The 25085-nt window shown below is 40.2% G+C and overlaps 1 protein-coding gene across 1 annotated transcript; it reads right to left on the bottom strand.

Moving 5' to 3' along the window:
- On the bottom strand, window positions 1-24760 carry VPS26A (VPS26 retromer complex component A). The gene is made up of 9 exons (XM_067552646.1): window positions 24628-24760; window positions 20037-20186; window positions 10563-10638; window positions 8056-8212; window positions 6765-6929; window positions 6171-6277; window positions 4534-4602; window positions 2790-2932; window positions 1-1840 (listed from the first exon to the last, which is right to left on the bottom strand). The coding sequence occupies exons 1-9, from the start codon at window positions 24628-24630 to the stop codon at window positions 1727-1729; spliced, it is 984 nt and encodes a 327-aa protein (XP_067408747.1). The 5' UTR covers window positions 24631-24760; the 3' UTR covers window positions 1-1726.
- Window positions 24761-25085: the final 325 nt, after the last annotated feature.

The raw sequence follows: 25085 nt of genomic DNA, 5'->3' as shown, positions 1-25085 counted from the left end.
TTTTAGTGAGAACACAGCAATTTTAATAACTCAAATAGAGGCTCAGTGTGTTTCTTGTTTATTATACATGGTTGCACAATCTGAGGCTGGTTAAATACAATCAGTTTTCAAAGTCTCTTGGAATAGTTTCCAGATTACAACATGCAAGTGATCATGAAAATATTTGGCATATTTTTAAAAAAATTCTGAACAGGCACTTACATGAGGGAGTTAATTTTGCACTCAGATATCCACATTTAAGAGAAATACCCCAGCTTATAGTACATAGAATCTTTGTCTGTTTTATCAAAGCGCCATAGTAGTAAAACATTTTACAGAAGTGTAATTCAATTATTTTGCTTACTCATAAAGTAAGGTAAACCAATGACACTTGCATTGAAGTTTAGAAAGTCTTGTTTATAGTCCAAGTGAAATACAAGGGCAAGTAGCCTTCCACACAGCAAGCTTCATTTTGTGCCCAAGCCACATATATTATGTCTGATAACAGACTACATGCTTAAGAGTGAACAAATGGAGGCTAACTTGTTTAAGTAATTTGATCAAAGACTCTAAACTCACACAAGAGACGAGTAAACCAAAAATAATCTGTCTTTTGCTAGACAAAATTTCTGAACACTTTCGGACTCAACCAGTTCAAAAAATATCTTTCTTAAAAAAAAACCAACAGTTTGCTCCCCCCCATCCCCCCCCAGTTATAGGCCTAGATGGACTAGAATAAGGATGTTCTTCTGAAAGGCAGTCACTTTTCCTCCTCACCCAGGATGGCAAGGGAGTAGGCTGCAAAGACGGGAGTAGGTTGGTGAATCCAAGAGATGAGTAAATATTGTGCATGAAACAAGTCGATTTCAAGAACACACTGTCTTAGCTGACGCTTGATGATTAAACTATGTTAAAACATTTCCATCCCCCCCACCATCTCAGTTAAAGTAAAACACCAATAGGTGGAAGAAGAAGTGAGAGTTTCTGGAAGTTCTAAGTAAAAACAAATATGGTTAGAGTGAACTGCAACAGTCACCACATATCTAAAATATTCTTCCTGGGAACAAATTTGTTTGTGAACATTCTTGTGAAAGGATACAAGCTTCAAAGCCCCTGAGAGCCATGTATGGTCTTAGAAGCCTCCAAACAGGTAAAGTAAGTTTGTGGTATGTATATGTACATGGTTTATGAAGTCTTAAACAATGTTTACATATCTAGAATGAGACTTTTAAACATTCCTAGGACAAAAAAAATCCACCATAAACCCTGATTTTTAGTGTAATTTAGACAAGTATACTTATCTGTTGGTTTCAAAACCAGTGCAGATAAGCAGCATTTGAGGTATGCATGCGATAAATGACATGAAGGGAGAGAAATGCTTTAAATCTACATATTATAGGTGATTAGCAAAAAAATAAATATACAAGCCTACATGCATGGAAAATATAACTAGATTTGTTTAAGTTTTATGCATAAAAAGTGCATAACATTATCAAATGAAAGTAAAATGTGCAGTATAAAATAGTAGCTTAAGAAAGTTCCAGTGTTTGAGAAAGCCTTTTATTTTAAATGTATATACACACTTGAATGTTTACTTGACGAATGTTTTAGTAATATGGTAAATGCAGCACTGTAAGATGAAGGAAGACAGTTGTAATGTGAGTTTTTGCCTTCTCTTTTCCTACAGGCTGCTGCCATCTTTAACCTGCTGAAGTGTCACAACAGTTTTTTCACCTCCGATAGCGGTTCACATTTCAGGTTGCTCAGCAGATGCTTGTGGCTCTGGAGATTCAAACCGCTGGTGAAAGTTTGTTCGTGGTTTCCTCAGTTTCTCAGGAGCTTTTCTCCAAAGAATTATTTCCTATTTAGGGGAAGCAAAACACTCATTTAGTATAGTGGTATGTCTGCTCAAATATTAACCCCATAGCCTCAAAATGAATACGTTCTGTTGATGCAAGGTGTCCAAAATACTTTGCTTCACCATTTATTTAAGCTCCGTAATAAGTTGTATTTCTACTAATCAGGTACAAATTGATTTAATAACACAAGCAATTCAGTTTATGAATATTAAGATTGTATGTCCATGTGTCTTGTGCTCTCTTCTAGTCAGTCACCTCCTCTCTGGCTACTCAAATCCTCACTTTGCTTCTATTCTGTGCTATCAAACAAATGAAAGGTAAATAATATTTCTTCCCCAAATCATGCCACTCCCCTCTTCTAATCCTTCTGGCTTCCTCCCCCTTTCTGCATTACATTCAAGCTTCTTATTCACACTTTAAAGCCATATTTACGTGATTTCAGTTTTGTTCCTATCTTTATTTTCCTCTAATGGTCACAAAGTACCCACCCTGCCCTTTATACACTTTTCACACCCTTACCCTTGTACTCTCTTATGCCAGGAACCACCTCAAATCCCTTGGGTGGGTTAATGCTGGATGAAGAAACACAAGTTAAATGTTGCACATCCAGTAATTAAAAATAATGCTCTAATAGCCTTCTTTTAGACACAAAGCAATTGCTATCTGTATTGTTCTGTCTGGCTATTTAGAGTGCATCAATCATGTCTTCCTTGCATTTTGTACCACACAATACCTCATCTTTGTTAAAAATAGTGTCTATCATCCCCTTCTTGCTCTTCACTTGCAAATTAAATTTTGTGCACATGCTATTCAGTACAGCAAATGGGAGAAATGCCTTTCACATTTTAATTTGTAGCACAGAGTTTACTTATTTTACGTTTCCAAATATGAACAAAAAAGCCTAATAAAAAGCCATCCTGTCACAAGACTCCAGCCTGTACAACACCATACCTGTTGTTTGAAGTATCGTCTATCTTCTTCATCCACAAGCACTAGATTCAAAAAGTATCTCACTGAAAATTTTTTGTTCACATCCCTCATTGTAGGAGTTGGATCATAGCCTGCTAAGAAAAGTCTTATAGGAATTGATTCACCTTGAAGAGGAAAGAAATGTTAGAATTAGTTTAATCTGAGAGAGCTACCGTTAACCCATCACTTACTGAAGTAATCTAAATCTTGTGGTCAGAGCTATTTTGAAGAAGTGTGGATACTAACTCCAAGTCAAGAGGAAAACTATTCTTACTCAAAACTAGATCAGACAACTATTGATCAGTTACTGTTCTTTAGCCATGCCTGAATCAAACTCATCTGGATCAGACTGATTTGGATCTGCAGGATCCATATCCTCGTTGGAGTTTTTGCAACATCACCTTCAGACGCCCTGTCACAGAAAGTATGGTTTAATATTGCTCTCTAGTCTTGTCTCAGGTTCCTAAAGTAGTTGCTCAAGGAAGGTTGGTCACCATTCAAGTGGTACTGACAGCTTGCCCACTCCCACCACTACAAACTAGAACCCTCCCTGCCTACTTCCTCCCACTGATTTTTCTTCAGATGATGTAAGACCTGAGATCCTTCTTTTCCTCTACTTTTATTTACCATCTCCCTCCCTCCGTCCCTAAACCCTTCTCTGGAAGCAGGTTTGAGAGTCATTAGCAGTCAGCATCTTCCCTCAGGATTCCTAATTGTTCCAGAACCTGCCCCACTGATTGGCCACACCAAGTCTTGGATTGCTTCTAAGTCCCCAAGATACTTGCTGCAATAGCTCAGGAGGAAAAAGGAAACTTTCTAGGGGCTTGACATCCCCCCCCCACACACACACACACACTTGCACCAGTTTAGTTAAATCCCTTTGTGAGCAGATTTATAACCAGTTTTAAAACAGATATATCAGCACAGCTTGCCCTATTAAGGGCAACCAGGTTTAAACAGATAAATGTGTCCACACAGGTATTTAACCGGACTAATTTTCATTGGTCCAACAAAGCTGCACCAACTTAACTAAAATAAATTTTAAAACTACACCATTAGTTAAACTGGTGTAACTTTATGTTTAGACGAGGTCTAAAAAAATAGTATCTTTTCCACCCATTGAGTTATTGTAATTTAGAAGCACCCAAATATTCATAGCACAGTTGTGCTAAGGGATCATGGGCAGCAGCTGCAAGACTGAGTCTTGACAACAGGTAGTAGCTGTCTTGTACTCAGAAACTTGCTGAAGCGTCTGCTTCCAAAGAGGCAAATATGGTGGAGAGCTGAGATGGAAGTTTTTAAAAATACTAGTAAAGAAGGGGAGCACATGGCAGTCAAGTGAGAAAAAAGAAGCACTGCTACCCCCTTCTTAGGAAGAATATTCTTTACTTCCTCCTATATAGTGAGTTGTTCGTGTAGTAGAGAGACTTGAAGTGGAATCCCAAATCAGATCACAGGTTTTGGTGGCGGTGAGTAGCAGTAGTAAGATAAATGACCTTCAAACACAAATTTCATGATTGGAGCCCCTATGTCTAGGGGAAGTAATAACTATTGCCACTTGCAGCTTTGGGCATTCTACCTTACTGTACCATTTACACAGCCCAAAGACAAATGTAGTTTTTTCAGGACAACCAACTCCTATCCATACAGAAGCAAAATCATCTTAAAAGCCTAGTTATAATTTTTACACTAGAATGTTCTCCAAAGTGCAAGCGCAACTGTTTACCTTTGACTGGTGCACCATCCATTATTTCATACTTTGCAATAGTTTCTGTCTCTGTTGTGGTACTGGGCCCTGGTTAAAAATAAAAAGTGCAAGATGTTCACTTGAGACTTTTTGGAACATTTATTTGATATGCTTTTTCAATGAAACTACAGGGCTCCAAAGAATTGTCTTATGGCAATTCCTGCCCAAGAACAGTGTTTTCACTATAAATGACACAAACCTTTTGGTTACCCTTTGTATGTCTTAAGAAAGTATGTGTATATTAAGAAAAAAAAACTCTTTACTTCCACTAGTGCTTACATTCATAAAAAATGACAGAACATACTAGGTAGAGCTACATATAGTATGGGTAAATGCAAAGTTGTATGCTGATTTTCTGAAATGGACATAGTGCTAACTGTCAACAGTAATTCCTCAAATTAAAGAGTAGATCAAGTAGCTCGGTATCAAGTCTATGAGTCATGAGGAGTTTAGCAAAAAAGCAGTGCTTCAAGGATGTGTAAAGGTTGACTTGCAAAGGAAAAGAAATTATTTGCACCCTTTCTGATATATTAAAGCACCTTAAGTTTTAAGGAAAGAAAGTTTCTTGCATCTTTTACATATTACAAATTCATGTCCTGTCTACCTTCGATAACTATAAGGTGACGGAAGAGCTTGTAAAACCCTAGCATCACAAAAGCTGTTTTTAGTTTGCTTTTAAGAACACCTATTTAACTCCAAAGACTAATGGACACGGATGTCTATTAAAAATGCAGCAATACCACCTCTTCAGCTTAAGCATGAGAACTCAAATTCCCAGACCTCCAAGTCATCCTTCAGCAAAAAAAAAAAAAAAAGCCAGGGAAGAAAGAACACACCACTTATGTTTGTAAAGTTACGGGGGGGGGGGGGGGGAGAAGGAGAAGAATCCTCAAGGAAGACCTATAAGAATGTTCTGCTGCTTATGTCTTCCTATAAGACATCAGCAGCAGAACAGGGCACATACCACATTTTAAAAAAAAAAAGAAAAGAAAAGGATGCTTTGCATATACTATATATCTCCTTTAACAAAGGGGAAATGTAGATGAAGGGCAACATTTTCAAAAATGCCTAATGTAGGCTTGTAAGTCTCATTTTCAAGGGTTACTTTTGAGCCCCAAGTCTCACTGAAAGGAATCTAAATCTCATTGAAAGTTAATACGATTTAGGCATTTGTGAAATTTTTACTCTGTCTTCACAATTATCTGCTGTTCAAAGGACACCACCTACCTCCTCAACTGTTTAAAAAAAGAAAAAAGTCCACCATTTCAGATTAGACTGAAGTGAATAAACAAACAATTCATGCTGATGCATAATTTTAGTGTCAAGAGTTTTGTAAGTAGTGTGTAAATTTAAGTGATACATGATGAGCTCTCCATCCCCAAAGCAAGCTCTATACAGTATGAAGTAGAAGTCCACTACTATTAGATCAAGTACTTTGTACTAGATATGACATCTGATTCTGAACCCTAAATCAACAGAAAACTCATTAAAATGTCTGATGAACCAAAACCACAATATATATCTTTGACTAAGTCTTACTGTTAGGTTTGCATTCACTTTAATGATACACAAATTAAAAGCTCAGATTTGTATTCTTCCTTTTTTGCTCATCTTACCAATTCCAGTGATCTCCTTTTTGATCAGCTGCAACTCCATGTGCTGGATTTTTATTCTTACTAAGAGGAAATAAATTTTTCCAACAATCACATCCTTTAAGTGATACCTTTAGGAAAACAGACATGGCTTTCAGTTAAAGGCTTACCAAATACACATGATTTTAGGTAGAGTTTAAAGAAAAAACAAAGTACATAATTTTTATTTCTGAAACTGAACCAGACAGTGCTCTTCTCCTAAGGTGGATTTCCCAACCACTCAAGTGAGGCTAGAACATCCCGACCATGACAGATTCCAGCTGAGAATGCACTAAAGTTATCCAAGTAGAGAGCATGATTTCAGAAGTCAAAGTTACTAGAAAGTTTGCAAGAGACTGAATATTAAGCACTGAAAATGGCACTTGGCAACTACTCTAAAAATGAAATGTTTGCCTTTATGCTTGATCATTTTGTTTCCAAGACTCTAGGCCTAAAAAGCTCATAATGCAAGAATCATTATGATAAGTCTTCATTTTTAAGTCATCTACATTACATCAAAAGTTTCTCTCTTCTTGGTCAGTTTGAGTACTTCTATTTGTGTGATTTTGAGCCACTTACTTTGACTTGTTATATTCAAATTCTATATGCAGGCAGTCTTCAATGCCTACTTCCATTTTAATCGAGTTGTTAACATCTGGGTATGTTGCAAGCTGGTGAACAATAAGATCATATTCTTTTACCAAGTCTGACAGTCGTCTTACTATTGTCACTTTAAGAAAATACCTACAAAGTAAACAGTAAAGTTAACAGAGACTCAGTTATGCAGAATATGTTGTTTTTATGGAAAAAGTTGCCATGGTGACCCTCTAATGAAACCAAAATAAAACTGCAAGAGGGTCATTTTATATTCAATAATTAGACCTACATTTCTTATTAAACCCACTATTCTACAGAATTTTATCCACTGTTTTACTCACTAGCTAGTCAAGTCAAAGTCTTAGCAACACACAACACCTCCAGTCTCATTTCCTTTAGCCATGTTGACGTGTATCAAGAATCAGAGTTCTATAAATAAAAATCCTCCTTATGTTCTCAACTACATGATTTCTTTATAGGTATCAAGTTTACTTTCTATCTTGGTGTTTTCAATCTATACTAAGTAGCGTCTCAAATGTTATTTTCTTACCTTATGTTCTTTGTTAACAGGAAAAGAAACACTGTACTTGAGAAAAATATTTTTTATTCATAAGCTAACTTTCAGTTCAAAAAAGGGGACATATAGCATTTTGATGGGGGAGAGGGGGAGATGGGTGTCATCCTACAGAGAACTGGTCTGGCATGAACAGAACTGAAGACATTTTTGTATATAGAAGCAGCCTTAGAATATGAGAGATTTGGGAGACCAGCACATGTCTTGAGTGGTCTTTAATTTAACCCTCCATATGATCCTGCTGCTTCCAAAGAGATAAGTGCCAGCTATCAGAATTATCCCTTTAAGACCTCCGCTAAAGCATGCCACTTCCCATGTTTTATTTGGAATCAAAATCAGCACTTCAGAAAGTTTCAACTTACAGAAGGACAGGATTTCATAAACAGGTGAAATGAATGAAGTACCAGCCCATTTTCTAGGTGGGAATCTCACTGTCTGTCCACAAAGAGTGCCATTTTGAGCGTGAGCACAGTAATATCCTTCAATTCCATATACAGAGTTTTGGAGAAAAATACAAATTTTAGTTCAGTAATACAGCATTAATTTTATGTTTACAACTAACTTAATGGGAAGCAGACTTTACAGAATTATCATTTTGTTGAACGCACACTGAGCCTGTTTTACATATAACCTAACATGATGTCCGATTCTAGTATCAAATTTCATAGAATCTGCCTGTTTAAATGAATGTTTTCATACCTCAATCTGACATTGGCACCAATGTAGGATTCATATGGTTTCTCAACTTGCATAAATTCAAAGTCGTAACTTCTGCTTTGTGTCAGTTCTCCTGGTAAGGCCAGTTCTTTCACTAGGTTTACAAATTCATGAGTATTGCTCTTGTCATTGAAGAGTTCTGAAATTGAGAAACAAGAAGTCAGAACAAAGTTTTTTAATAAATCACAGATGTTGAAATGAACGTCATTTGAAACTTTTTTTTTTTTTTTACAGTTCTATTCTGACTGCTGGGAGTGAGATATGTGGAGAGGAAAAGAGAGGAATTAAATTCACCTCCAGACCAATGGACTTTAGAACACGTTCAGCAAAAAGGTGTTTGAAAAACTGAAGTCAGCAATCTTCAGCATCAAATTACAACAACAGCACCTGAAAGCAACTGATAAAGAGAGAAGAAAAGGCCCCAATAATCAGGGATAGTTAAAAAATAGCGGATAGTGCTGTGTTGAACCAGCAATGACCCAAAATGACCAAAACCTGGTTTTCAGCTAAGTTGCAACAGACAGACACATCACTGGTTTGTTAAAGGGTATAAAAAGACTAGCTCTTAGACATTCATTGCTAATACCTTCCTGATCAAGTTGGAGCCAACCAATATGGGTCTGAGCACTCCTGGATCTATCATTTGTAAGTATTTTGATCAAATGCTTATAATTGTTTTGTTCTGTTCGGATATAGTAAATTGCTTATTATTTAGAACAACTGTATAAATAGCATTCAGCCTTTGGATTTAATAGATGAATTTCTGGTTAAATTAGTGTCGCAGTAACACCCTGCAGAAATAAATTAATTCCAACAGATTGTAATACAGTATCCATGTCCATTTAGTCTCTGGCAGTTACAGCAGAAAGGCAAAAAACACAATTAACACCACCTGTCCATTTGAAATAGGACTGCAACCACCAATTAGTCTCCTACAAGTTACCAAAAAAAACTGGCAGAAGGTATATTGCCATTACTACCAACTTAGGTAAGTTCGAACCAGTCACTTGGGTCCAAGTTCTGTCATACTGTAAACAGATGCATACTGACTAATGGAGTTGAATCCATTTACCCCAGGGCTGAATATGACACTTAGTATTTCACCTTACTACTAAATCTTTGAGCCACACAGTCTTCACACGATATATTTTTAACTTTGCAAAACCTGCGTGAAGAAAACCATTTCTACATGCAACCTGAGTAAGTTACTTACAATTCAGAATTGGAAAGAGACATTGTCAGCTGGTGACTATCACCATGAGTTAAAATATTTGACAATTGACTCAAGTTTATTTGTAATTGTCTGCTAGGGACAATTTATTAAACATATGATTACTCTAAACAGGTTCATATTTACAAATATGACAACCCAAGTAATATATCATGAAATTAGCTTGTTAGAAATACAAGAGAACAGTAGGAGACAAATAAGTTACTGTTTTTTGCATGTTGCAGAAGTGATCATAATTAAAAGAATGTTGCAAACGTACTTTAAAATTAAACAGTTGTCAAATGAACAATTATATTACTTCATGAATTAGTTAGTTTTACAAAAATATATCTAAAAACTAATTACCACCTCACTACAGCATTTTGTTATTAAATTTTTGCTGAGGCAGAGAGATATTTTGTACAAGCCAGAGAGGTTCTAATGTAAACAGAAAATATGGAATTTCATAACACATCTAAGGTGTATAGAGAGGGTATTTCAAGTATTTTTGGGAGAAGTTATTGATAGAACTTTAAACATAACTACATGATGCAGATTCTTCACAATCTTAGTCCCAAATCTGAATGAAAAAAAAATGAACTCCAGTTTAATGCCGTGTTACCAGGCAATTTTATAGATCTCGGCACTTTGAGATAATTAGACACCTTACTTAATGTAGAGTAACAGTAAACAACTATACTTTAGAAGTATGGAAGGGTCACAGAAGTATTTCTAGAAATAGCTAATTATAGGCCACCACCACCCTTCTTTTCCTATATCTCTCTGTCCTTCTATATCAAGGATTAAAGACAAAAAAGTAATCTAGGCCTGCATAGCAGGCACATGCTTGACATTTTGATTTGATACTCTAAAGAAGACTAAGAAATAAGGAGGAGAGGTAAATTTTTGGGTGCTATTTTTCATGCAATTGCCACTTGTGGTTTAACAAAAGTGTAAATTTTCCTAGGTCTTCATTTCGAGTATGCAGATTAAGACTGTAAAATGCCATCTGGATTGTGAACATAGTTGTGCAATGACCACATGTGCCATTAAATTGTGTAAATGTCAAGCACACTGCCTGGTACTACTTCTTTTTCAGTTTCTGACGAGCACAAGTAGCACATTATTTCTGAGTTAAAATGATACTGTCTTACTTCAGCACTTATTAACCACTATCCTGATGTAATCATGAGGATTGAGTCAGAATGCCAACATTCACAAACGTAAAGTTCCATAAATCACATCTACCCACACCCCATTGGTAGCTTCAAAAACTCACCAATTTGTCCTACAAATTCAATCCTAATTCCTTGGTGCTCTAGCCTCTTTCCATGCTGTTTAAAGGCTATGTTCACCTGCAAAAACAAGAAGAGTAGTTGGAGGCTTTCATACTTTTTTCCCCACTGTAGAACAGCAGGTGTTCACTTTCATTTCTGGGAAAAGATCAGTTATCTGGGTGTGCCCAGAAGGATATCTACTTTCCTTCCCTGCCTTTTTCCACTCCATAATTGCTAAGAATTTAAGACTGTGTATTGCCTTAAGGGATACAGACAAGAGGATGCATTAAGGACAGATAAAGAATGTCCAAAGGACTGTAAAATTGCCATCAAATTAGTAATTCTCCACTACAGGATCAGGAATTTCCTTTATTCCTGGCAGCTCAAATCTCCTATTTAGAGTAGTCATCTGACTAGACAACTTTTGCCTCCTCCTTGTATAATCTTCTTGAGGACTAAAACCATATCAGGAGAGAAGAGCTGCCAGGAAAAGATCTTTGCTGATTTACTTCTCAAAATGGAAAGCATTTATATAGGTGTTTAAACTATTGAAGTTTCATTGTTTTAGACAATAGCTGTCAGCTCACCAAGCTAGTACCATTGTACCCAGGTTACAATGGCATGTTAACCCTTATTAATTAAATGTGAACTATTCATCTGTACGGTTGGAGATACATGAGGGATGGAGGTTCTGCTTTCACATTGCCAAATCCAGCTACCACCTCATCCAACACCACCAGCTGTGATCATTCAGCTTGACATCCTGATCCAAATTTGGTATCTGACCCCTTTGGGGATTTGAATGGGAGATAAAGATAAGGTAATAGGACTACTACAGATGAAGAGGAGGTTCACTCAGCTGTGCAGTCAAACAGGTAAGGCGCTAAAGTTTGCCAACCTATCCAGTATTAATATGAAAGATAAGTCCTGGGGAAGCCCAACACCAGTCTCCAATCCCCCACCCCGTCCCAAATCCCAGTAGTCACCCTTAACACAAAAGGGTTCAAGAGAAGCAGAAGTCTAGCATATACTTTTCATCAAGATGCTGCTTGTGGGCCACACTGGGGCTCCCTCAGAGCCCCCTACATTTGGAATCTGTCTTATGCTCAGTTAATTAGGCATCTATTTTAAGACTTGACTTTGCCCTCCACAATCTTTTTCCCCCAGGCACAAATATGCAATGAATGTGTTACAGACAGTTGTGACAACAGTGCTTAACCCAGGCTCCGGCTGCTGGGCATTTAGCTGTTCTGCTTTTTGAATGTTTGTACTGGGGTTGTGGGGCAAAAATGTATATGAAAACTTTTAGCAAGTTTGTGTTAATTGTTTTAGTCAAAAAACCTGAAAAAAATGAAATATTTTGTTTTGACATTTTAACTTTTTTATACAAAACAGTATTTTCTTTTAAATTTACTTCAGTTTTATTAAGACAAATGAAATAAAATGTGTTTCAGGTCCAAAATGTATCATCCAACCCAAAACAGGTGTTTTTTGCCTGCAAACCTGGGGGAAAAGAAATCAGTTATTTGCACAGCTCTAGCACTTGTTCTTCCCTCCTCCATGACCCATACTTTTTGCACAGAGAAAGAATCAGCAAATTAAACCAATCTCAGTCTACTTTTAATATGATGAGTTGTCAACAAGGAATGGTAGAGATTATTACTCTTATGGTACCCATCTGATAGCTGCAACTTTTGCGGTTAAAAGCAGCATTTACATCCAAAGACATTCACTAAGCATTGATCAGGGGTTTCCCCAAAGTGTGGTGAATGGGTCCTCAGAGCACAAAGGACTCGGAGTAGGAGGGAGAATCCAGCATACTTCTCAGCTGTCCTCCGCAGTCTCAGCTTTAATTTTAAAAGAGCAAGTCTCTAGTTGTTAGGTTATATTTTGAAAGTTTTGCTCACACTAAGTGTAGCTGACACAGTATCTGTCTGAGCTTTCAGACAACCTTAACCAATGGCTCAGGTGTAAACTACCTCATTTGTCTTCAGAGGCACTAACTCAGATACCATAGGAGAACATTAAGGCCTGGTCTACATTACAGTTTTGTTGACAAAAGTCAACTTTTGTTGACAAAACAGTGGAGGTGTACACACTGAAATCCTTCTCCCGCCGATGTAACTCCCCTACTCTGCAGACAAAATAAAACCACCTCAACAAGAGACAAGGGATTATGTCGGTGTAGTTAGGATTACTCAAGGAAGATAAGGTTATTGCAGCACAACTAAATTAATTCTTTCTATCGGTCTTCCCAGCTGAAGTTGTGAGGCAGATTCTCAAACCTGAGCTATTCTTTTTAGGTGATAAATCTGAGGAACTGTGCCAGATTGAGGTGTCACTGGAGGTGGTTTTGGAACAAATTGATAAATTAAACAGTAATAAGTCACCAAGGCCAGATGGTATCCAACCAAGAGCTCTGAAGAAACTCAAACAGAAAACTGCAGAACTACTAACTGTGGTACGTAACCTATCATTTAAATCAGCTTTTGTACCAGATGACTGGAGGACAGTTAATGTGATACCAATTTTTTTTTAAAAGGCTCCAGAGGCGATCTTGGCCATTACAAGCCAGTAAACTTAACATATTCATAAATGATCTAGAAAAGGGGCAAACAATCAGGTGGCAAAATTTGCAGATAATACAAAACTACTCAGATAGTTAAGTCCAAAGCAGACTGCGAAGAGTTACCAAGGTATCTCACAAAAATGGGTGACTGGACAACAAAATGGCAAATGAAATTCAATGTTAATAAATGTAAAGTAATGCACATTAGAAATCAATCCCAACTATACATATAAAATGATGGGGTCTACATTAGCTGTTACCACACAAGAAAGAGAGCTTGGAGTCACTGTGGACAGTTCTCTGAAAACATCCACTCAATGTGCAGTGGCAGTCAAATAAAGCTATTAGAAAAGTGATAGATAATAAGAAAGAAAATATATTGCCTCTATAAATCCATGGTACACCCACATCTTGAATACTGCATGCAGATCTCATCGCCCCATCTCAAAAAAGATATACTGGAATTGGAAAGAGGCACCAAAAAAAAGGGTAAGTAAATTGATTAGGGGTATGGGAAAGATTCCATATGAAGAGAGATTAAGAAGACTGGGACTTTTCAGCTTGGAAAATGAAGACTAAGAGGGAAATGGGGACAGGACACACATGACAGAGGTCTATAAAATCATGACTGGTGTGGAGAAAGTAAATAAGGAAGTGTTATTTACTCCTCATAACACAAGAACTAGGTGTCACCAAATTAAATTAAATAGGCAACAGGTTTAAAACAAACAAAAGGAAGTATTTCTTCACACAACAATGCACATTCAGCCTGTGGAACTCCTTGCCAGAGGATGTTGTGAAGACAGACTATAAAAGAGTTCATAAAAGAACTATATAAATTCATGGAAGACAGGTCCATTAATAGCTATGAGCAATCCGTCTATCCCAGCTGTTTGCCAGAGGCTGGGAATGGCCAACGAGATGGATCACTTGATAATTCCCCGTTCTAGTCATTTCCTCTGAAGCACCTAACATTGGCCATTGTCAGAAGACAGGATACTGGGCTAGATGGACCACTGGTATGACCCATTACGAAAAGGTACAAAAAGGAGACAGATTGAATTAGTCTAAACAAAAAGGCCTCCTGATATAATTAATTCAAGCTATGTGTTGAAATCATGCTTGGTAAAAAGAAGAGATGTGGAACTATAAATTAATGAATTAATATCAGACATATCAATTGTAGGGATAATTAGTGGACAAAATACACCACCCACTTTCCCTCTCTCAACAACATTTTGCGGTTCTTAAAAGAAGGCTTGGAAAAGAATCTCTCTTCCCAGGTCTTATCTCGTTCCAACTCTCGGGCTTCTCATCCTCCCCAAACCCAAGAAAGAAGGAGAAGACCAGACCAAAAGGATTTTCTTCCCAAGAGGAAAGCCATCAGGCCTTGCTCTTGTCTAAGGAAATCTGTTTTTTCACCTGAGTCCTGAAAATCATAAAATCCAGTTCTCAGGTAATCAGTGAGGATACCCGATTGCCAACACCACAGAGGCACACGAGATCCTGTTGTGTCTCCCATCCCTGTTGTGTTACTTTCTGCCCCTCTTTCTGTCCTCCTATCATCTCTCTTTCTCTGCTTTTAATTGAATCCTGAAATCAACTGCACTGCATCAGCACAGCAAGATAGGAGAGCTACAACCCCATCCCATCAAAGGAGAAGGACCGAACCAAATGATGTCCCTGACCGGAAAGCAAATCATGGTCCAAGCAACAGGTGTCATGCATGGTTGATCTGCCAGCCAAAGCATCCATTCATAACTGGCCAGCCATCCAGTGTTCCAAAAACTTCAACAAAAGCCTTATTTCCCCCACCTTTTCTAGCCTGTCTCTCCTCCACCTTGTGTCTGTTAAAAACAGAAGTAGTGAACAGCCTTCACACATCAGGACAAAAAGGAAAATTACCTCTTTCCTTTTCATCAAAGAAAGATTGTTAATGAATCATAGAACAGTAGGACTGGAAGGGACCTCGAGAGGTCATTTAATCTAATCCTCTGCACTTATGGCAGGACCAAGCATTATCTAAACCATCCCTGACAGGTGTTTGTCTAACCTGCTCTTAAAAATCTCCTGACTCCACAACTTCCTTAGGCAATTTATTTCAGTGCTTAACTACCCTGATAGTTAGGAAGTTTTTCCTAACGTCCAACCTAAACCTCCCTGGCTGCAATTTAAGCCCATTGCTTCTTGTCCTATCCTTAAAGGTTAAGGAGAACAATTTTTCTCCCTCCTTCTTGTAACAACTTTTTACATACTTGAAAAACTTATGTCCCCCTTAAGTCTTCTTCTCCAGACTAAACAAATCCAATTTCCCCTTATAGGTCATGTTTTCTAGACCTTTAATCATTTTTGTTGCTCTTCTCTGGGCTTTCTCCAATTTGTCCACATCTTTCCTGAAATGTGGCACCCAGAACTGGACACAATATTCTAACAGAGGCTTAATCAGTGCACAGTAGAGTGGAAAAACTGCTTCTCTTGTCTTGCTTACAACATTCCTGCTAATATATCCCAGAATGATGTTTGCTTTATATTGCAAAAAAGTGTTACGCTGTTGACTCATATGTAACTTGTTATCCACTATCACTCCCAGATCCCTTTCCACAGTACTCCTTCCTAGGCTGTCATTTCCCATTTTGTACATGTGCAACTGATTGTTCCTTCTTAAGTGGAATACTTTGAATTTGTCCTTATTGAATTTCATCCTATTTACTTCAGATCATTTATCCAGTTTTGTCCAGATCATTTTGAATTTTAATCCTATCCTCCCAAAGCACTTGCAACTCCGTTTGGTATCGTCTGCAAACTTTGTAAGTGCACTCTCTATGCCATTATCTAAATCATTGGTGAAGATGTTGAACAGACAGACCCAAAACTGATCCCCGTGGGACCCAACTCAATATGCCCTTCCAAATTGACTACCAACCACTGATAACTGCTCTCTGGGAATGGTTTTAAAAATTAAAATGAGACGTATTTTTGCCTCCCAAAGGAGAGAGACTTCAATACATTAAGCGGTTGTGGGTTTTTTTGCATAATTACTCAATTTCAGTTTCAATATAAATGCTTTTTATTTCCTGTTCTTTCTTGTGTTTGATCATAAGCTTTCAACTTCAGAATAAATGCTTTTGGGTATCTGCCAAGAAACCAAGTGAATCAGGGCCTCTGTAGAAAAAACCCTAGACTTTGCATTAGTTTTAATGTTGGACACAAAGTTCATAGTACCTTTAACTGTTTTGATCCTTGAGATTAATATCTCTTTCCACACACCCCATTTCAAGGAGTAGTCACACCCAAGAAGCCTAGTAGGGAATCAAAACCCCTTGGAGGAGAAGCCAAACCTGAGGACCTCACACCTCATGCACAGGAATTCTTCTCTAACAAACATGTTGCCAACTATAACATTTTAAGTAATATATTACAGTAAACTTTAAAATGGATATTCTAGTTCACTTTTTAAATAAATTCTTGAATACAAGTTACTTTATTAACAAACTTCTGTTTTAAGGAATGATGTATGGGCAAGCTTATGATTAGTTTAATTAAAACTCTGAAGTATGACAACTCATGGCAGGGTTAGAGTGGAGATGCAATTGATTTAATTTTCCTGGAGAGAGATCAGCTTTCGAGAGTTTGGAAAGCAACGCACTACACTAAGCCGGTCCACCCGAGTGCTGAACTCCCTACTCTTTCCTGATCCACCCACAGAGCCCCCAGCAAGTGTGGCTTCCTGCCAGTCCAGCTGCCTTACTGCTGTCCCTAGAATAAAAGAAGAAACTAGAATTTGAGCAGACCCCCAGTCCTCTCACCAGCTCTTCCCAATACAGGTGATTTAGAGCATTTGGAGCCTTGAGTAGGGTTGGGAGGAAAAGCATATGAGAAGAACTGGTGAGATTCAGCCCATTTGCTCTTGTCTCACCTAAGGATAAAACAGAAGCCCAGCTTCCAACTTCACATGGAGAGACTAGCATCTTTCAGTAGCACTTTAGACTCCTACTCATATGGATACACCTTTAATTGACAGAAGTGTGAGCAACCACCATTTCTGCCACAAATGTCTGCAAGTTCTACGTTTGTGTGCTTCATTGAATGGCACTTGAGTGCATAGCAGAAGAGAGACCATATGCCTTGATGCACATAGCAGGCTGCTACTACAGTAAAAAAGAATTTAATTATCCAAGATGCAATGCCAGAGAAGGTTGAAACAGCACCGCTTTCAGTGAGTTCTGGAAGGCAGTTAACTGTAAGCTAGCATCCTCCAGCTAGCATATAAGCTCCACCATCTCTTTGCAGCTTTTGTAAACCATGAACCTGTAATATTTTATTACTATAGGATTCTTATTACACAGCTGCAATAGAATTCTGAACTGTATGTATTGATGGAACCAGATCAAAACAACAAGTTTTCTTGTGGCGCAGCCTGCACTTCCCTGGCACATTCAAGAAGAAAGCAAGACTAGACCACCTGTACTTGGTACCTAGAGCTGTATCTTTTGTTCACGTTTCTGGCTAAGGCAGAGTTACACATCAAGCCCAACAAACCAAAGGGTAGGTTCAAAGATGGGAGCAAGGAGCTATGAACTGTAGTACAAGAGCTTGGCAGATTTGTTGGCCAAATGCCATATCCACCACAACTAAGATTTTAATTTTTTTCAAATGCACTTCTGAGACTCATGGCAGCCCTATATGCCTCCAACCTGAGAAATCTCCTGTGTGTTTTAAAACAAAAATCAATCTTGAAATGTACAGGAAAACCCATGTTCCAAGTTCCCAATGTGCATGACAGCTATTAAAGGTTGTCTAGATGAACATGTAGTTTTGCAACCTATTTTGCTGAAGTCTACCTTGTGCTGGAGCGCCACATTCTAAGCACCTGTGTAGACCCTGCTGCTGCACATTAGCTGCTCCGTAGTGCACTTTAATCTACTCCTGTCTTATTAAAGCACACTAGGACACTTAATGCATGGCAACAGGGTCCATGTGGATACTTAATTCGTGGCACATTAGTGCATCAAATTACACGCCCCCCTTGCTGTCAACTAAATGTTCATTTAGACAAGTCCTTACATATAAGGATTTATCATTGCACTTAAAGTTAAGCAACTAGATGACAGTTTCACAGCCAAAAGACTCTTTACTTTGATTATCGTCGTGTGGAATTAAAGATTAATCGAGGGAGGTCACAGAAATTCCTTCATGTCACCTTGCAAAGTGCTTGAGATTCCCCTTCATTGCTTAACTTCAAGAACATTCCACCCACAAGTCAAAACATGAGCCTGGACACTGCTCAGTTTAAGATCTGAATCCTATTAGGTCAACTGTTTTGCACTCCAGATTTCCATACAACTGAACCTAGATCCATCTTATGTGTGTGTTAGCCTCTAGAGAACACTGTGCTTAAATTTATTTTGGCCAAGTCTAGTAAACATAGGTCCCTCACAGTGGGGAAAGGAGCTTGCAGTGCTGGATACCAATTTAAGAGAATCCTGGACAAAATCATGGAAAGCCAGATTTACTGTCCATTTTATTTATTTAAAGCAGGTTATTGGTCTTCATGAGTAGAATAAGCCACCTCTTCTCCTGGGGATAGAAGATCCTCTCTATAAGGACACTGGAAATATGAAGCGTATAGCATTTCCTAACTGGGAGCTGAGAGCTCAAAAATTTCTGTACACCCTGCAGTCCAATATGTCACTAGTGATCTGTTAGCATCTGGGGTTGAGGGCACAAGAGATTATGCAAGCAGTTATATTGGGATGGAAGAGGAAAAGGGGAGACGAGAGGAGAAGTTGCCTGAGGAGCCAACAGTCTTCCGATCCAGTTGCAGCCGCTTTGGTCAAAGCTCCTCGGGGGCCTCTCAGCAATTGCTATGCAATGTGGACTGTCTTCCTTTTTTAAAAATATCAGTGAGTATATGAAAGCTAGTACTTTTTTTTTTTTTTTTTTAAAAGGAAGAAGAACACACCACAGGCTGACTCTTGAGTTTTTTCAGTCCTCTGGAATGACCTTCCAGGGATTCACACTCTAGTTCTGAGGAGTCTACACATTCCTTAGAAGTAGATCTGAAAAGTGGGAGCATTTCCTGATGGTTAATAGATCCCTTGACAGACAGGGTGAGGTGCCTGTTGAGGAAATAGCCCTAGAATGCAACATCTAGCTCAGTTCCTTTGAGGGAAGGAAGGGGTTAGAGCAGGAATGTATCGAAGGTATGGAAAAAGCTTGGTTAAGACAAGACCAGAATAAGCATAAGGCACTCCCCAGTGAGATGCTGAACAAATCGGCGTTCCCTGGCTCCTTGCTGGATGCAATTTAGGCTTCCTAATCCTTTCCCAATTTGCTGTCAAAACACTTTCCCCCTACTGAATTGGTGGCCAGCTGAGCTGAAGGTCCTCTCATGTGCTATCAAATGCCACTTCAGGGCATGAGGCATAACTTCACAATGTACAGAACAAGCGAGCAATGGAGGCCCAAAGACTATTGCTATAAATGGTTCCTTCTTGGCCTTCTTCCTCTCTCAGGTTCCAAAGATCACTGCTTCCAACACGAAAAATTATTTCAAAATGACAGAGCTGCCTTTGGCTATACTGGCCTCTTCAGAGATCGGAAGAAAACAAGAGATAAAAGGAAGCAGCAATGACTAACAAATATACAAAACAGAGGTTCTCGTTAAATTCCTCTGTATTAGTTAGTGTGGCAATTAAGTTCACATTAGTCACAAGTAGGTATAGAACAGATAATTTTTTGCCCTTTAAGATGAAATGCAGACCAGAGAATTAAGCTGCTGTTCAGACCAGTTTATCTAATCCGAAGAAAAATCAGCATCACGTTTGATATCTAATTTACATTTATGTGCTACAAAAAGTAAAAAGATTTTTTTTTTTAGAAACACACATGCACACACACCCCTTACCTTTCCTGAAACAGATTCACCATCATAGAAGAGGAAATGTTTTTCTATTTTGCCATCTTCAGTTTTAATTTCTGCTGTTTTTCTTGTTTCTGCATCATTAAGAATAATGTCAATCTCACAAATAGGACCAAAAAAGCCTCCAAGAAAACTCTGTAATAAAAAAAAAATTTTTTTTTTTTAGATCACAGGGGTAAAGGTAACTATATGAAATACATATTCCTATATTTTATTTGTAGTTGTGATACTAATTAAAGACTAGGTGATGGAGAAGAAAGTATGTTCCCAATTACACAAATTCCCTGTGTACTGAAGGACAGATCTTAGTTCACAGATGTACAGCACAGAAATTCTTAGAATACGCAAATCATTTCAGTAGGCTATTTAAAAAGTTACACACAAGTAGTTTCCTAACAGCCACATGGGACAGTACTCGGTTAGCAAATAATTAAAGATAAGGTCAGCAGCAAGCAGCAGCAACCAGTCCATGCAAAAGTGACTATTTACAACAGGAACAAGTAGATAGTTCTAGTACTCAATTATTACCACCATTAAAAATACCAGTTACTTGTGCATTTGCTTCTTCCATCTACAGAAACAGGAAAAAAAATTCAGCCCCACCCTAATTATTAGTATCGCAACTTTCCACTGAGATTCAATAGTTTTAAATCATTCTTGAGAAATCCAGGTTCAAAAAAAAAAACACACCTTGATTTCTTACAGTTAGGAAACCATGTCATTCTTACAAGCTGTTTATTGGAATAGGAGCAAATAGGCCACAAACTGAAAGACATGGGACAGTGATCTGCAGGAAATACAGCACAACTGGAACGAGAGGTTTTTTGGTCCTAGACTGTGAACCAACTATAGTACGTATAATATATATATTAATTAGATGTAGTCATCCCTCACTTCTACTAAGTAAATTTGGTATTCAGTAAAGAATATACATCCTCATTTTATGTAGGGTCTTCACAAGTTTTATCCCACCACACTACAAGGAAAGCATAGACTGAGTCAAAAGAAGAGGAGACGTATTTAACTAAAATCTTAAATGAAGTGTAGAACTAATGATGCAAGAAAGCTGTTCCAAACAGCAGGCATTGCTGAAAAGAAAGCTCTCACTTCAGCAAGAGTCACATTGTATAGGGAAAACAGAAAAAACACAGATCTGCAAAGCAGGCTGAAGCAAGGACATAAAAAGCAATTTTTATCACATGATACGTCAAGATACACAAGGCTAAATGAAAGAGATCTCTGTACTTTGTTTCTACTTAGAGCTCATTACTCCGGCAGACTGCCCCAATTCACTTTACAAAGAGTGGTGCACAATTCCATAAAAAAGCTAAATTAGCTACACCTACCCAGTACTAAGTGGAAGTCGAGGGCTATGTACGCACTATAGCTTACATCAGTATAAATTATTCAGAGGTGTGAATAAGCCATCCCTTGAGTGATGCAAGTACACTGACCTAAGCGCCAGTGTGGCCAGTGCTATGTCGGTGGGAAAAGCTGTCCTCCATCGACTTTATTACTCCAACCCCCCTGCGAGCAGCAGAACGTATGTCAGCAGGAGAAGATGTCCTGCTGACATACCTACCACCACTCACAGGGAGCTGGAATAATTAAGTTGATGGGACAACTCTCGCCCATTGGTTTAGTGTCTACACTAGCAACGCTATGGCAGCACAGCTGCATCGGGGCAGCTAGGCCGCTATACGCGCTGTAGTGTAGCCACAACATGAAGCTCAAAAGCAGCCCAAGGAGGAGCTCACATCTAACAGGGAAGTCTTCAAGTCTGTGCTGAATAGAGATTCACATTCAAAAGTGGAACTGCAAAAAAGCTTGCTTTGTGACTATATGAGCTACATCTGTTTAGTTTCCAGCTAAATTAGTTCTTTAGGAAGAATTCCCAAATCATTAGTACACAAGAAATATTTTAAGTTTAACATTTTATTGACTTTTCCAGGACTACATGCACATTAATCCTTAACCATGTAGTACTCCTTTCAGCGTGTAGTCAGCAATTACATGCATCAAATTTAATTTTATGCACAGTTACATCCAAACCAAAATACATTACATTCACAGCACACATCATCTAAAAGGATCTCATAGCATTTCACAAATTATAGAGAACCACTAAAACACAGTCACCACAGAAACAGAGGTTGGCAGTATGAGTACTCATAAGACACTGAACATCAATACTAATTTTAACTTGTTCTCTTATGGGCTGGCCTACGCTTTAATTCCAAGGGAAATAAAGCCTTTAAATAAAAGCACCATCACCTCCAATTTGTCAAAATAGCTTATATGTAAACATACCATCCAAGAAAACTTCATATGCAAGATTAGCAGTCAAAGACTGCAGATCTTACAAATATAGCAAAACCATTGCGAGACTCATGGGTTCACTGTGTAACTTCTGAATTAACCATCCACCTTCCCAAAAGTACTACTGTAGTTCTCATCTAGCATGAATAAATAATACAAATTTGGAGTTTCCAGGGTAAGACTTTTTTAAAACACGCCATTCCAAAAAACAGGCTTTTCAAAAGTGAAAACCTTCATTTTTCACACTGATATCCTAGTTATTTTGTCCAACTGATCTCAAGCTTTCTCCAAAAGAGATTCCTCCTAAGGCAATGAACCACTTTTTAAAAAAAAAAAAAAAAAAAAAAAAAAAAGGTGGCTGGTGGACTGGTTTAGCAAGATCAGATAATGAAGAAACACCTTGTAAGGGCAAGCTAATCACAGTCTTAACGGTCTTAAGTGTCTTAGTGTGGACAAACTCTTACAATATAAAATGACCCTTTCTGTACTACTGCTGTGCACTTTCAACTACAGGGCAGTTGCATTTTAAATAACCCCTCTATAGAATTTGTAAAGCATTTTGGACTGCTACATATGTATATGGTACCCTAAGCGTATGCATATGCAGGCATAAGCATATGCAGGCAAATACATAAGTAATCTTGAACCAAGAAGTTCACACTTTCAGGGTGTTATATGGTATTCCGGATGACACAACATGTACTTACTGTACTAAACATGTCAGAACCGTTTAGCCTGTACTGAAATAGTCTATAAACTCCTCAAGTAAGGATCAAGTTATCAAGTTTGGATAGACCAGAACACTGGCAGGACTCATATAGTAGGAATTAGGGACATAAAAAGTTAACTTTCAACAGTAATGAGCTGTGTAAACGTTTTAAACAACTAATTACTGTTTAAACTGGGGGGAGGGCACAGAGGGGAGCAGCAGCTGGGCTGGCTCCCTGCCAGCAAGAGATGCCCAGCTGCTTTGCTGGTGGGGAAACACCAAGCCCATCACTGGAGGTATCTGCAACTGATCTGGCACCCTGTGAACAATGGGGGAGGGAGGTGCGGAGCCCAGCACTGGGGGAGAGGGCTATAGCCACAGCTAGGTAGACTCCCCATGAGCCATGGGGGGGAAAGAAGATGCAGAACCTAGCACCAAGGTAGTGGCACCTGGGCTGGCTCCCTATGGGGGGGGGCGGGAAGCAGCGAAGCCAGCGCAGGGGGGGGGGGGGTCGAGCCCAGCTGTGACTCCCTCCACCCCGCGCTGGGCTCCACGCCTCCCCCCAGCAGTAGCTGCCCTGCTTCCCCCTGCGTGTAACCGTTCTATTTTCAGAACATTTAGACTGATTTTCTTATTAAACTAATTTTTACATCCCTAGTAGGAATAATAAAAAATATTGTTACTATTGAGGGGAAGAGTCTAGGTGTTTACATAAAATATTTACTGCTCGGTGCCAGTCGGAGAAGTGACCCCACTCACGTGGCACTGGGTCCAGTTTTTTGTTGCTCCCGTTTCCGAACCAAACGTGCGCAGGGGGTAAGTAAAGGAATGAAGAGCCGCGAACTCAGCCCGGGCTCTGACAGGCGAGCTGCCCCTCCCCACCAAACACAGGCTCTGCAGCCCAAGCTATGCCGCCCCCCGGGCCCGCCGTGCAGCCCCGCCGCCGACAGTGACTCGCACGAGCGGGGATGATCGGCCCTGCGGCTCAGCTGTGCAGTGGAGCCCCAGCCCAGCGGAGCGACGAGCGATCAAAACGTGCCGCCGGCCGAACGGCATGAGCCGAGGCAGGGCCGGCCGGGAGGCGAAGCCAGGGCGGTGCAGTCACTCGCCGGAGCAGAGGTCGAACATCACCGACTGGGGGGAGGCGGCCGGGCGGGCGGGCAGCCGCCCCAGCCAAGGCTCAGCGCGCAGGGCCCAGCGCCCCGTGGAAGAACCGAGCGCGGGCGCCGCTCAGCCAGCGACACGACGCGGGCAAGGGAGGGCGCCCGCGAGCCAGGCCTCGGGGCCGCAGGTGGGACTCGACGTCTCCCTAGGTGCGTGCGTCCCCCCCCTCCCCCGGGAGCGAGCGAGGCGCCGCCCCCGGCCGGGCCTTGCTGCTCTCCTCTCACGGCCCCTACCGCACCAAGCCCCTTCCCCAGCCCCCGGGCCTGCGCCGCGCACGGACAGGGGCACGGGACAGGCCGCGCCGGCACCTCAGAGCGGGAGAAGCGCCACTCACTGCCCCGAGCGGCCGGGCCGGGCCGCCCCGCTCTGCTCTCGTTCACCCACCATGGTCAGTTTCCCTCCGTCCGATCCCGACCACCAGCAACAGCTCCGGCCCGCGCCCCTGTCATGTGATCTTAGAGGCTCTCACGCCACGCCCCCAGCACGTGACCACCCTTCCCGTGTCCCTGTGGGCGGGGACGGAAGGAGGCGGAGCGTGCGCTGTCTGCAGGGAGCCCCCCCCAGGGCCGGTAGGGAGCGCTGACCTCGTGCTCGGCGGGGGAGCTGGTGCAACCAGGCACGCACTGATCTGGGCTCGACTCGCCAGGCCTAAGACGGCTTTTTCACTCCCCGTCTCCCGGCCGGCGCGCGGCGCACGCACCTGCTAGGGAAACTGCTCACCACCCATCCTGTCCTGCGGTCGGGTCCACACTCGTGACTCAGCCCCCGCCCCGGGGCCTGGTATCGCCCCCGCCCGCTCTCCGCCTGCCGCCCCGGCGCCTAGGACCAGCCCCCACCCGCTC

The sequence above is a fragment of the Emydura macquarii genome, unplaced genomic scaffold, assembly GCF_026122565.2.
Source record: "Emydura macquarii macquarii isolate MOO-44397 ecotype Brisbane River unplaced genomic scaffold, CSIRO-AGI_Emac_v2 contig_1390, whole genome shotgun sequence".
Taxonomy (NCBI): domain Eukaryota; kingdom Metazoa; phylum Chordata; order Testudines; family Chelidae; genus Emydura; species Emydura macquarii.
The sequence above is the reverse complement of the archived record's forward strand: the minus strand, read 5'-3'. Positions and strand labels throughout refer to the sequence as shown.

Bases quoted from the DNA above. Each gene is read 5' to 3' on its own strand.
- VPS26A (XM_067552646.1), bottom strand. The intron at 10,639-20,036 runs GTAAGGGGTGTG...TTGTTTTTGCAG, and splicing joins GTGAATCTGTTTCAGGAAAG to GTGAACATAGCCTTTAAACA. The intron at 1,841-2,789 runs GTATGGTGTTGT...TCCCCTAAATAG, and splicing joins GACGATACTTCAAACAACAG to GAAATAATTCTTTGGAGAAA.